This window comes from Triturus cristatus, chromosome 8 (genome assembly GCF_964204655.1).
Source record: "Triturus cristatus chromosome 8, aTriCri1.1, whole genome shotgun sequence".
NCBI classification, from domain to species: domain Eukaryota; kingdom Metazoa; phylum Chordata; class Amphibia; order Caudata; family Salamandridae; genus Triturus; species Triturus cristatus.
Genome location: NC_140591.1, coordinates 629,817,664 through 629,831,072, shown reverse-complemented (window position 1 = coordinate 629,831,072; position 13,409 = coordinate 629,817,664). Strand labels below are relative to the sequence as shown.

Here is a 13,409-nt window from a genome sequence, read left to right as displayed (position 1 = left end):
GCGAAATTGGCCAATACAGATTGGTTTTATGACATATCGAGGCTCACTGTGTATGTACCCTCACTGTGGATGAACAACCCTCATTTCATCATATGATGTGCGAAGCCTATGTTTATTCAATAAAAAGATTTTTTTTAAAACAAAACAATTTGGCCTCACCAGATAGACCCGCCACCAACAACTGAGCCTGAGTGAGGAATTGAGGGATAAATGCGGACTCCAGTATGTCACTCATAATAAGATTGTTTTTGTTAATACAAGACATAGAACGAGAGGCAACGAAAGACCAAAGTGTAAAAGGACAACAATTTAAACACAGGACCAAAGGAAACAAGACGAGACAGTCACTGCTTGTGTTATTTGTTCTTCATTCCATTCCTTTTCCAGCAAGTGCGGCCAATGCATTTCGACTAAACATAGGCTTCCTCAGGGCATTATCATGCAAACTGTGACCTAATCTCTTTGTCTGAAAAACAATGTCGCAATCTATCACGACATCCTCATCAGTATAACCAGCATTGGCAGTTTCACCGTGTTCGGCGATAAGACTTTCCCTGGCCATGGTGTCTCATTGATGACGCTCTCCTTTATAAAACCGCTGACCACTGCCCAACTACTGGGGCTCAACTGCCCTCTCAGCACTAATGCTCCCTCTATTGCGCTGTAAAATACATGCTGCATATTTTCATAGCGGCCATGGGCTTTTCGCCCACCAGCGCCAAGCATGCTGGACCTTGTAGTATAATTGTTCCGTTTATTTGCATGCCCCTATGCTTAGTTCTAAAGGCTGAAAGTCCGACTGACCAAAAGTTATCTCAATGGCATTCGGTGGAATAAGAAAACATGTTTGAAGCCATTATTTGTCAATATCGTGTATTTCGAAGTTCCTTTTCCTTTCGACTTCGAGTCTTCCAATATCTGGTTCTAGGAGTTCATCCGTTCTGAATTTTACCTTGCATGCGATGTTTCTCGTTTTACCTGCCTGCAGCTATAGATTTGCGGCTCTCTGAGGGATTAACTGAAGGTTATATCAAATGACTGAAAGCCCATTGTTTCCAAGGACGCAATGTAACTCTCTTTTAAGAGGTAGCGATCTCTTTAAATCTGTGCCGCACGCCTGGTGAGCGCGTTGTACTCCGAGGAGCCCGGGCGTGTATCATTTTCCCCAGCTGTCAGGGGTCGGGCTAGGCAACGGCGCGCACCTGCAGGACATTACCTGGGACGCTGGTCATTGGGCAACGGGGGCAATATATACACGAGGAGGGTGCCTTTTGTTTCATCTTGGGGCCTTGTTTTAGCAGCTAGCATGGGGTGTTTTGCTATTTTATGGTGTGTGCTTTGTATTTCGATTCAAGGTGTCAATTCTAGTACAGGGAGGCGAGCCTCGGGGAGCGATTGGTTCCAGTGGGGTTTTTCGGGTAGTCGTGTTGCTCCAGGCATCGCCCTGAGTGGCGCTTTGACTAATGATGGGAACCGTGATGTGTCCGACTGGAGCCCGGTGGCCATGCAGTGTCAGGAGGCCGCCATGGTGGTCACAGTCCAGAGAGACCTTTTTGGAACTGGTAAACTAATCCAGGCTGCTGACCTGAGGCTGGGGGCGGCTTTCTGCAAGTACACAACCCTCAATGCAAACAACACGATTACCTTTCAGATTGCTCTCCAGGACTGTGGCAACACGTTGCAGGTGAGTTCACACATTGGCCCCAGAGATGCGATGGAGATGAGTGTCTGTCTCCTACTATGGCTTATTTATGGATCTCGTCAGCTCGTGCAGTACACGTGTGTTACCCTGCACTTTCACAATCCGTAAGATATAATATTTGTTTTTTTATTAAGACCTTTCTACGGAACTACCCTTTTGTGGGCTAAGTCCATTGGGTTGATCAGTCTAAAGTGGGTGAGACCGCGGAACTCCATGGGGCCCAATATATGGATTGTGAGTCGGACTGGATATACGTCATGTCTTGTAGTTTTTTTTCTTCTGAAGTTAGTGTTCAGCCAAAAACTTTATTGCTGTGATCAAAAGGCAATTTTCTGTACATTTAGAGACCTTGACAAGACTGGAAAGTAAGAATCGGGCTTTATTATATAGTGCAGCATATTTTTTCTGGCTCTAGGTTACAGTTGCGCATGGACTGTAAAGGTCCCTTTAGCCGAGGAAATGTGCCCATTGTGTGTGTCCTCTTCCGTTCTAGTTGGAGAAAGTTTACCTGTGAGTACCGAAAAGATTAATCCCGCCTCTGCACGGAGTTAATTATATTTGGGGGGTGCGTTTTTGTTTTTACACCCCCTTATTTTTCAGGTTCACGCTGTATTCGATTAATAGTTTCTGTGCCGATATCGTTCTGTGCATTGTGGGAATTGTACTCCTGTTAATCTGAATTTTTAGTCCAAGACTGCAAAGGGGGGGAAAAACAGGCCTATAGTACTTAAACTTGGCGCTCTATCTAGGTAGTGCAGGCAATGTCCCAAACTTCGCAGTTTACATTCAGTACCAAGAGGCAGTGAAAAGGGCGCCGCTGATTATAGGGGTGCACAACCAGTGGGCGGGAACGGCAAGGCACGGCGTACCCCTACTTCAATTGCAAGGAGTCCGTTCCCCTAATTTTTTATTTTGAGAATGCGTCCCAGGTCGCAAGAATTCGCCACCGCCTATAAATAAAGCTCGGGGTTCCTGGCGTTCGTGACGGGCGGGAAGGCACAGAAGTAACAGGACTCTGTCTTTTCCTTCTTGCCCAGAGAAGAAAAATAGTGTCCACTTCTGCTCTGCTGCTTCAGCTGCCCCCCCCCCCCCACACTCTTTCCTTCGTCCCTCTCTTTCTGTCTAGCAGTTCTTCACTTACTGAAAACCCAGTCTTCAAGAGGGGGTTTTCACTCTCTCTTCTCTCCTTTCTTTTATTTGCTTCCCTGTGAAATGGATCCAAAAAAGAAACATTTTTGCTGGAAATGTCTTATTTTAATTCCAAAGTGCAGCATCTGGAATAAAAGGTTAAAAATATGAAAAATATCTAAATAAAGTAAGACCGAGTGGTAGCTAACTGGCCAGATTGATTTTATTCACACCCAAACACATTAGCGCCACTTGAGTTTGTCAGTGAAGCGCTATTGTTGTTTTCTTGTCTTTGTTTTCCCTGGGCTTGCAACTAGTGCACCAATCCTGGAGGTACTGGTTGTGTGGATTGGAAAACAAAATGTGTACTGCGGCTCTGCGTCCAGTTGTTGTTGTTGTTATATTTTTTGTAGCCCGCATATTGCTCTTGTCTAGTGCGTAATTTAAATTGAGCCGCATCCATGTGCCAGCAACAATTGGGATGTAGTTGAAGGCAGTGTGAGTTTTTCTCAGTGGGGCAGTATGGTGTTCAGTGGGGGAGAGGGTGTGGCACTATGGCCAGAGCTATGGAATTTGGAACTGGAGAACCAGGTTCAGCCTTAATTACCAGTCCACCAGACCAATCCCCTGAGGGGCACATTCCTATGCTAGACCTTAGAAGGCTGTGGAGGACCTTAGAAGCCCTGGTGTCGTAGCACCTGCAGGTGGACCCTAGCATGACCAGTGTAGTTTAACCTTCAAGGCTTGTCCACCACAAACCATATTAAAGTTCACCTCCAGTCTTGCGGGCAGGCCTATGAAGCAGCACAGCCTTGAACAGTGACTGTCACTGTGGTCACAGGACCCTTTAGAAGGGTCGGCTCTAGGGCAGTGCAACCGGTGTGATCGCACCGGGTGCTGACTTTTAGTGGAGGCATTATGTTTGCAAGTATATTAAGGTTTTAAAAGCGCTTGCTGCCGCCTTCCTGGCCTCCAGCAATTTTCGGCAACAATAAAAATATCCTGATGACTCTGGTGTTTAATGTTCTTCCTAGAGAGAGATCATTTTGTCTAGTGGAAGTTTTGATTCATGGAAACGTAGCCCAGAGGGTTAATGTGCATGCTGCAAAGAACATGTACCATGCAGATTGTGAGAAGTTGGCCTGGTTTATGCTGTCCACTAGTTATAGTGGGCACCTTGTACCTGTACAAACAACCCTTATTGATGGGTTTAAGACTACCTTTATTGAAAGCTATCCTAGTGGTCGCTATGGAGAGCAGCCTTCAGGCAAAGTCTTGAAGGAGTGTAAAGCAGCTTGGTTTACCAGATTATAACCTCTTGAATTACTAAATGAAAGGAGATCCACACAAGGAATATATAAAATATGTATTTCTAAACACGCACTACTAATCTCTTTATGAGATTAGAGTCCAAGATACACAATAATACAGTTCTAAAATGACAGTAAATAGCACAATATACAATGGGCCCTAGGGGCAGAACAAACCATATATTAAAGTGGTAGAGGTGGGCATTAGGGGGTAATAACAAACATTAATGCACAGGGCACCACCAGTGGTAAGACAGGCCCTGCCCTTGAGGCCAGTCTGCCTCACCCATAGGTACCTCCATTGGCTTTTTTTAGAAGTAGTAGCTGCAACTCACCTGGGATTGGCAATGCAGGATTTGCACGCACACCAAACTAAGGGGCAGATTTATGTTTTACTTGCGCCTCATTTATGCCGCCGTTGCGTCACTTTTGTGATGCAGCAGCGGCGCAAATCCTGTGCCATGATGCGGGGTATTTACAAACGTGACGCATCTCCCAGATGCGTCACGTTGTAAAGCCCTGCGCCACATGTAGGCGTTCCAGGGCAGGTGGGGGCGTTCCGGCGCAGGAACGCCTCCTAAAAGTGGCTGAGTGAAATCTACAAGATTTCACTCAGTCACTTTTAGGCCCATGCTGCGTCAAAACCCTGCGCCTGCTTGAAGCAGGCGTAAGGATTGACGCAGCATTGTAGAGATAGGGCCCCCCAGATCATTGCTGGAGCTGTGTCGCGCTTGCGACGCAACTCCAGCAATGCGCCACTTTTCGGCACAGATGCGTCACGCATCTGTGCCGTTTTTGCCCCATGGTGCGCCGCATTATAAATGCGGCGCATCCATGGTGGCGGAGCTGTGGCGCATAACTGGCGCATCCCTGCTGATATGCAGGGATGCGCCAGTCGTCATAAATCGGCCCCTAAGTTTGCAAACTTCAGTCTCTGCTTCATTCACAAGCACTTTTAGCATGTGCTGCTTGCTGTGGGGCCACTGGAATTAATTATGCAGCAAAGGAGGATAAAATTATGCTGCAGTGTTGACTAAATTATGCATTGAAAAAAAGGTTGCTGCGTGATGCAGTATATTCTGATGTTTTATTATTTTGACATGTGTACACATGCTAACAGTCTTTGGAAAGATTTTGCCTTATTAGTACCAGCGTAAAATACAAATGCAACAGTGAGAAAGGTGATCAGTCAACCTTTGTAATAAGCCATCCCCTTCGCAGCAAACAAGTCACATTTTGTATTAACTTTTGATACGTTTGAGCTATAAACAATTTATTAGTTTAAATGGTCAGATCATGCAGCAGATCTTGCATTAGGAGGCAAATATGGCAGAGCCTTAATTGTATATAAAACACTTGCAAACTAGGATATTTTGCCATTCATGTTTGAACTGCTGTTGTGGAAGAAGGGAGAAGTGCTGATGACAAACTCCATGGCTCGGAGACAAATGGCTTGTGCTTCCACATTTTATCATATTTGGGACATTCTGTGATTAGAAGCATATCCCACTTTGTGAATGTGTTTTAATGTCAAGTAACTCATTATAAACTTAAGTAATCATGTGTATCCATTGGTTGATTAAATCGGGCAGTGAAATTCCAAACCAATACAAAAAATTGGGATGTTTGCTCTTTCTGGCCACACCTCTGGCTCCGCCCACTGAGCCAATCCTTGGGTTATTCCTGCCCTCTGATTATCCGCCCACAGTTCCCCTACTTTTTTTCAACCACTGAGCACAACCCGTTGTCAGGAGTGTAGCTATCCTGGTGCAATAGCACCAGGGACTAAGGGAGTCGCTGAACTCTAGTTACGGCAGTGTTCTATAGCCAGATTAGTGGTCAGGAGGACTTTTTATTACAGGGGCCCATGGTGTTTAACGTCTTCTCTGGACTGAAGGTCGGCCGTACCTTGACGTGGCTTAATGAAGTTGTGATCACGGGTCCCTTTAGTCCAACGCTTTTAAATCAGCTGATCTAGTTTCTAAAGTACTGTGGACTAAATGAACAAATGCCATTGAGAGCCGCAATCCACTGTGCCTCGACTATATATACTACTCGTGCAGCCAAAATCTAAAAGCAGAATTTATAACTTTTCATTTTTTTTTTTTTCGTTCACTTGCGTGTTGCAATTAAAATTGACTGCATGCAATGAAAGTCACATCTTTCAACAAGATGTGCACGGCGGATGTGCCAGACCACTTGCTTCGCAATTACATAACAAAATCCTCTTACCAGAACCTGACCATGGTATTGTTTTTGAATTGCTCTTGTGAAGACTGTCCAACAATCGGGACGTTATAGATTAAGAATAAAAAAATTGAGGCAATTCTGCGTTTTACATATTCCAGTTATTGGTTTTAATTCCCACGACAAGGGTGTGGACATCAGTGCCAGCATCCCTTGTATCATAAAGTAGTCCTTGGAAAGTGTAGCGCTGGAGACAATGTAGTGATGTAGGCCTAGAAATGTCATAATCAGGTTTGCCTCAATACTGCATTACTAACTCCTGCAATTTCTGGTGCCGCATAGATCTCCATTGCTGCCTATTGACCGACAGTAAACCCTATCAGATGTGATCATTATTGTTCCTGATAAGTCATCACCTGTCTTTAAAATAATTCTGGGCTGTTTTAATGCCCAGCAACAGGTTTTGGGTAATAACATTGAGATTTTGGTCCTTATCTCTTAAATACTCCTGTTTCGTCAATGCTGGACACCTGTCTCCTCAAATATTGGCAGGTGTAACCTGCTGACATTACCTATTTTTATTTGTGGTTACAGGAGCTACTTCTAATATCTGAATTTATCAGCCCACTTGTAATCGAATCCTAGCCGCCTCCTTTCACTCCCCATTTCCCACTTTGGACTTAATAAACCTTTAAATTAAGCGGTCCTAGTGGCTTCATTTCCTATCTAAGCCCCCCCCCCCCCCCCCCCAACAATTGTTGTGCCTCTACTTATTTCGTTTGGACCAGTTTACTTGCAGGTGTTTATCAACTTGATCAAAAATGTTACTGCTGTTTTGTAGGTAACACCAGACTCTTTGGTCTACAGCTCAATACTGACCTACAACCCAACTCCTTCCATCACCAGCAGAGTGATTACTAGAACAAATCCAACTTCAGTCCTTGTTCGCTGTATTTATCCAAGGTAAGGAACTATGCGCATTTCCCCAAAGGCGTGGCTTCAGAACCAAGCATGCAATATACTAAGACAGCTTGCAATTGCTTATCGCTAACTCAATTAGGAAGTTAAAGCATTTTCTTCTGGTGAATAACCAAATTATGCTATGTACATGTTTACTGAAATATCCTTGGTCTGATCTCTCTTGCAGGAATGGAAACGTGAGCAGCAATGCCATCAATCCCACTTGGGTCCCTTTCAGTTCTACCATCTATGCAGAGGACAGTCTGTATTTTTCACTAACTCTGATGAATGGTAGGTTGGGTGGATGTTGGATTATGGTTTCTTGCCCCCATCCCCCCTCCAGAATTGTACTTGCTGATATCTCCCTTTTTCTTCCATCTCTACAGACAATTGGAGCTCTGCCAGGAACAACACCACTTTCCAGCTAGGAGATGTCTTCAACATCGAAGCCGCTGTCCTGACCGGAAGCCATGTAGCTTTGAGGATCTTTGTGGACAGCTGTGTGGCCACTCTGACTCCGGATATGAGCTCCAGCCCAAGATACCACATTATCGGATCCAATGGGTAAAATCTATTTGTGTCTCTGTGCCCTCCAGTATTCAAGTACTCCTATTGGAAATTGTGTTATTGATTGATGTTTCCATGATTGGCACATTTGATTTACTAGTAAGTCCCATGATTGGCACATTTGATTTACTAGTAAGTCCCATGATTGGCACACTTGATTTACTAGTAAGTCCCTAGAAAAGTGCATTGAGGGTGCCAGGGCCTGTACATCAAATTCTGCTAGTGGGCCTGCATCACTGGTTGTGCCACCCACACAAGCAGTCCTGTAAAGGTTTCTCAGACCTGCCACTGCAGTGTCTGCGAGTGGTTTGTAACGGCCATGTTGACCTGGCAAGTGCACCAACTTGCGAGGCCCAAATCTTCTCTATTCTTCCATGTAAGTCACCCCTAAGGTATTCCCATGGTAGCACTGTCGGCAGGGTGCCATGTGAAGTAAAGGTGGTACATGTAATGGTGTGTGTACCAGGTCCTGCTAGTGTATTATAGTGCCTTTGTAAAGGCAATCTGTCCTATAGGATAGAATGGGAGTCTGTTTTATAACCTCATATAAGCATATCTTCCCTTCGGACAAGCGAGACCGTGTTTAGTATGCCTGAACTCGGAACAGAAAAATCACCTTTACAAAAAGACGCGTTTTTATATTCTGTGTTTGAAAATACCACTTTTACAAAGTAGGTATTGTTTTGCTTGAGCAATCCTGTGTGCATTTGCTGGGTTTATAAATTTGTCTGGCTTTGGAGTGACAGCAGCAGGGGATATGCATTCTCTTCAGACCGCCACGGTGGGGGGGGGGGGGGGGTTAGGTGTCCTGCCTTTCCTGGATGGGTCTGGGTTGGATAGACCTGGGCTGCATTTAGAGTAGTGGGAGGAGTTTTCCTTGCATCTAAATGGGCCTGCTCTGCCTTGGACAATGCTGCCTCCACCAACGCAATGGACAAATGTCACTGAGATGCCACCTGCACCACGACATAAGTGCACAGCATGCTGTACTGCTACACTTCACATCGCAACTACAACTGCGACTGTTTCCACAACCGGCCTGCACCAGCATGATCTGCACCAGCATGATCTCCCCCCAACCATGAGGTACTGTTTAAGAGGCTGCCAATACCATGACCAAAGAAGTCAAATGGAACTGTTGGCTTCTGTTTTCAACACCATGGTAGCGCCAGACATTGCTACCAGCGTCAAGGAACTGTTTTGAGGTTATTCTTGGAAAGTGCCTATTTTTAAGTACTGTATGGTGGATTCCTATTGTGTTTTATCTTGTTTTGAACATACAAAGTATTGGACTTTTTTTCTAAACTGGTGTGGGGTCCTCTTGTAGTGTTTACACTGCCTCTGAGATAAGCCTGACTGCTCGTGCCAAGCTACCAAGGAGGTGAGCAGGGGTTATTTCAGTAGTGTATTACTCCTCACCCTGACTAGAAGGAAGGGTCCCTACTTGGACAAAGGTGCAAGCCATTGCTGACTAGAGACCCCTCCCCATTTCTAACGGATGCTTTTCGAATTGAATGTGAATTCTGAGATCCTTTTGCTGTGACTGTGAATTCTGAGATCCTTTTGCTGTGACCACAGCTACTTTAACCTGTACCTTTCTGCAGTGTTTTGGAGGTTTGGATTCATCAGCAATCCTCCTGACCAAGGCTGCATGGACCTTGATATAGCTTATCATACTGGATCAGCAGAAGCATTGGCATATCTTGAATGGGTAGACTAAAAAGCCTGCTTTATGTACATCTTGGAACAAGAATGGGTGTGGCTCTGATCAGCAAGGCTGAGCCAATGCGTATGAACAACAAAAGAGCGCCAATGCTGGTGGCTATTTGACACCGGTGAATGGAACGTAGCCACATTGACAGTTCTAGCTGATATTTTCTAACACTGTTATACTTGTTGTCCTTCTCCAATAAGTGTGCTTGTAATCCTTTGGGGTCTAACCGATTGTCAAATGTTTCCTTTAAAAATTCTTTGAATAAATATATATATATTTTTTTAAAATACTAATTGGTACTGACGTAGTCGCTGTATCTCTCTTCTACGTTCCATTCACCTGTGTCAAATAGCCACCAGCATTGGCGCTCTCTTTTGTTGTTCATCGTTATGTACATCTTGTCATCTGCTTATTAGTTGCATGTGGAATGTAATCTAGTTGTGCTTTTTGTTTTATATTATATCAAATCCACGGTTCTCAACACATCGTGGCAACAGTTCAAACAAGGAGCTTATGTTTGCATTCCACGGTCTGTGCTAGCAGAGGAGCACTGTGGAAGTACTTCACCTTGACTCAATGTTTAGAGTTGTGGCTCCTCCTGACAAAATGATCAACTTGAAATGTGCATTCAAAATCCATTGCAATATCGATCACAGAATCTGGTGTTTGGAACCTCTTGGTTTTATTGAAGTTTGCATCCTTCTCTAGATGCTTGCTAGATGGGAAGCTGCCAGATTCCTCTTCAGCCTTCGTAACACCAAGGGACCAACTGGACAAACTCAGGTTCACGGTGGATGCCTTTAGATTTATTGCAGACACCAGATCACAGGTGAGCTTAAACTTTGGTCTCTATGGCACAGCTAACCTTTTCATGAATCCTAGTAACTGCTCTTCTCTGCCTCCCAATAGATCTATATCACATGCAATCTGAAAGTGGTGCCTGCCATTCAGGATCCAAGTCCAACAACCAAGGCGTGCTCGTACATCAAAACTAATGGGTGAGTCGCTCTATAGTGCAAAACTGGCAGACTGCTTACTGCAGCTAGCATAACTTATTTTGGAAGTAATTTGGAGTTGCGGCGTGAGGGAGAGTGTCTCTTCTTGGGCAGGTCTTTTGCGTTGTGTGCTAAAATGGTTTTATTTTCAGTAGACCTTACACTGCACCTTTCCTCTTCAGTTGGCTTCCAGTGGAAGGTCCGAGTGGAATCTGCAGATGTTGTGATGCGGCCAACTGTGGTGCAAGGAGGAAGAGAAGAATTCTTAACTTGGGTAAGGGGTGAAATTGCAGTGTTTATCAACCCAATGTACAACATTTTTAATAAGTTCTCTTGAGGTCTTTATTTTTCTTCTCCCCTCTTGGAACCTGCATTAGACCATACAGTTCATGTTTGCTCGGTTAACTCCCACTGAGCTTTAGATTCATAAATGCACACTGATCAGTGGGAGAACGCGCACAACCTTTATCCGTGGGACTCCCCAAGTATTCAGTTTGTAGCGTGCTCACTGGGTATCGCTCTCTGACCAAAGAGTGTAATGACCAATGTAAGTTTAGTGTTCCCTGATTGTGTCCGCCCCCCCCCTCCCGCCACTGCCTCTCCGCCCCCCCCTCCCGCCACTGCCTGTCCTCAATTTCCAGGGTGACAAATGATTGTAGCCAATAATATAATGGATTTACATAACATTGCTGAAACGAAGCAATGATTCGAAGTGAATATCTATAAAAGATCTATCAAAACAGCTACTTACTGAATAACGTTTGGTGTTTTCATTTTCATGATTTTAACACCGGAATATTATCCACCCCAGAAACTGGGAGTCGGGCAGTGCCAAGGGGGACAGACCCCATCGGGGGACGCAACATTTACATAAGTGCATACTGACCATAGTTAAAGTAGTAATTTATTAACAATTTCCCTTTCTCAGAAAGCTTGTCATAGTGCTAACCAGGCATTGCCATCTAAGGTTTTTTTAGTTTGCATATATGCCGTACTCCCATGCTGACTTCTGAAGATTGAGGTCTGTTCATCTTGTGTGATTTTGTGGCGGTCCCCCACCCCCCCCCCCCCGCCCCTCTGTAAAAATAATAGTAATAATAGTTAGGCCCCCCCAATCCCCCAGATTCCTTGCCATCTAAAGGCTTGTTTTACTTGCTCGGTAGCCGCATTTAAGGACTGGGGCGTTCTTGTGTGCTCTATTTCTCTACTCCAACTTTGTCTTAGAGTAGTATTAGGTGGTAGGGCTCGCGTAAGTAGTGACTAAATAATTTGTCTTGCTCTACTGGAATATCTGCTGAATGTTCATTAGTAATGCTACTTTTTGTTTCTCTTTATGATCAAAAATGGCGAGCATATGAACTGACTGCTTAGGCTGCACGTGACTCATAAAATGCATTTTTTTATTTTTTCGTTTCCCTGGTAGCCGCGGAAGCTTCTACAGCCCAGTTTGCTGTGCTAGGCCCCATAACTATTCAGGGGCAGAAGACTCTCCCCAGCATCATTGAAGAAGAGGTTGAACTGAAGACCTTGAAAAGTATGTGCTTTGACAGGAACAGAAGAAATTGTAATCCGTACTTTATTTCTAGAGATGTCCCTTGTTTGTCCCAGTCTCAAGAACCACAACTCCTCCTCCCGTGAATGCTACAGTACAAGTGTCTAAGGAACTTGTCTGCAAGCTGGCCTTCTAAGCTGCATCAGCTGACTACAGGGACTAAACGTTGTTCTTTAGTGTTCACTTAATGGCCCGCTTGGTAACCTGTGCATATGCTTGAGTTGCTAACTAGGTCTTCAATTTGTCTTGTAGCTTAAATCACTAACTAGTGTCAGTGTTATGTGCAGTGTATGATTAATGTGATTTGCATGTGGAGGAATCTAGAACTCTTATAAAATTGTGATGAATTGGAGGCATGTCTTTTTCTGCCACTCCACAGTGGTGGTTCTTCTGATGCTTTTGGAAGGGTTGGTCACTTGTATTCTAATCTGTTTTCCTCTTGTAGGTGCTTCCATAGAAGACCCCTGGATGGTCCTGGGCCTTATCTTGGTGGTGTCTGCGATCATGCTGTCTTTGGTCGTTTTGGGAGCTGTTTTGTACAAGAGAAGTCTGGGTTCTGCTTGATGTGTTAAATTAAATATTTAAAAAAAAAGTGTCTTGTATGCGTCTGTTTATTGCTGGCCTTTCATTCCCTAAAGTTATGAGTTGCATATTCAGAAGCAATCGGACATATATGCAGCGCACAAGGGCAGAGGACGGGGGAACTAGAAATGCCACTTTATCATTTACTTCAGTATAAGGACCTCCTTACTTCAGTCGAAGGAAGAAGTTTGGTTCTTATCTTATGCCCCATCGGTAGGCGAGGCCTATCCTAACTGACAGTCTCGTTCTAGAATAGTCTTGACTGAAACTGGGCACTACTGAAGTGCAGTGTCAACTGGGCTTTGATCGCAGCCAACCAAACTATTCACGCTTTCGCTGCCGCCATTGTGCATTTGTAAGAAGGCGCCAACTTCAGAATGAGGCCATTTTCGTTTTACTTATCAAGTTAGTATAATATAGTCAGTAATTTTTTTTCTTCTGATTTGCGAGGGAAATAAAGTTAGATTGCGAGGGAAATAAAGTTAGATTCAGTTCACAACACAATAATAGTCTATTAACGGGACATAGGCTCTAAGCACAAGAATTCGTCTGACCTATTTAAAAGAAACGTGGTGAAGCTGGACCCGATGGGGGCCCATGTCAAACGCCGCCCAGAGGCGGGAGCCCTTCCTCAGCAAGCCTGTGTGAAGGGGTCGTACCAGATTGGTCAGATGTTATCATTGCAATCTTCATGCATTTAGCACTCTGACAT

At 44.5% G+C, this 13,409-nt stretch overlaps 1 protein-coding gene across 1 annotated transcript; it reads left to right on the top strand.

Moving 5' to 3' along the window:
* The first annotated feature begins 1,265 nt into the window (after positions 1-1,265).
* Positions 1,266-12,707, top strand: LOC146802500 (zona pellucida sperm-binding protein 3-like). Its single transcript, XM_085622092.1, has 9 exons — positions 1,266-1,684; positions 7,169-7,290; positions 7,475-7,578; positions 7,674-7,851; positions 10,277-10,397; positions 10,478-10,566; positions 10,746-10,837; positions 11,987-12,097; positions 12,561-12,707. Exons 1-9 carry the CDS (start codon positions 1,307-1,309, stop codon positions 12,677-12,679), a joined length of 1,314 nt encoding a protein of 437 aa, XP_085478218.1. The 5' UTR covers positions 1,266-1,306; the 3' UTR covers positions 12,680-12,707.
* Positions 12,708-13,409: the final 702 nt, after the last annotated feature.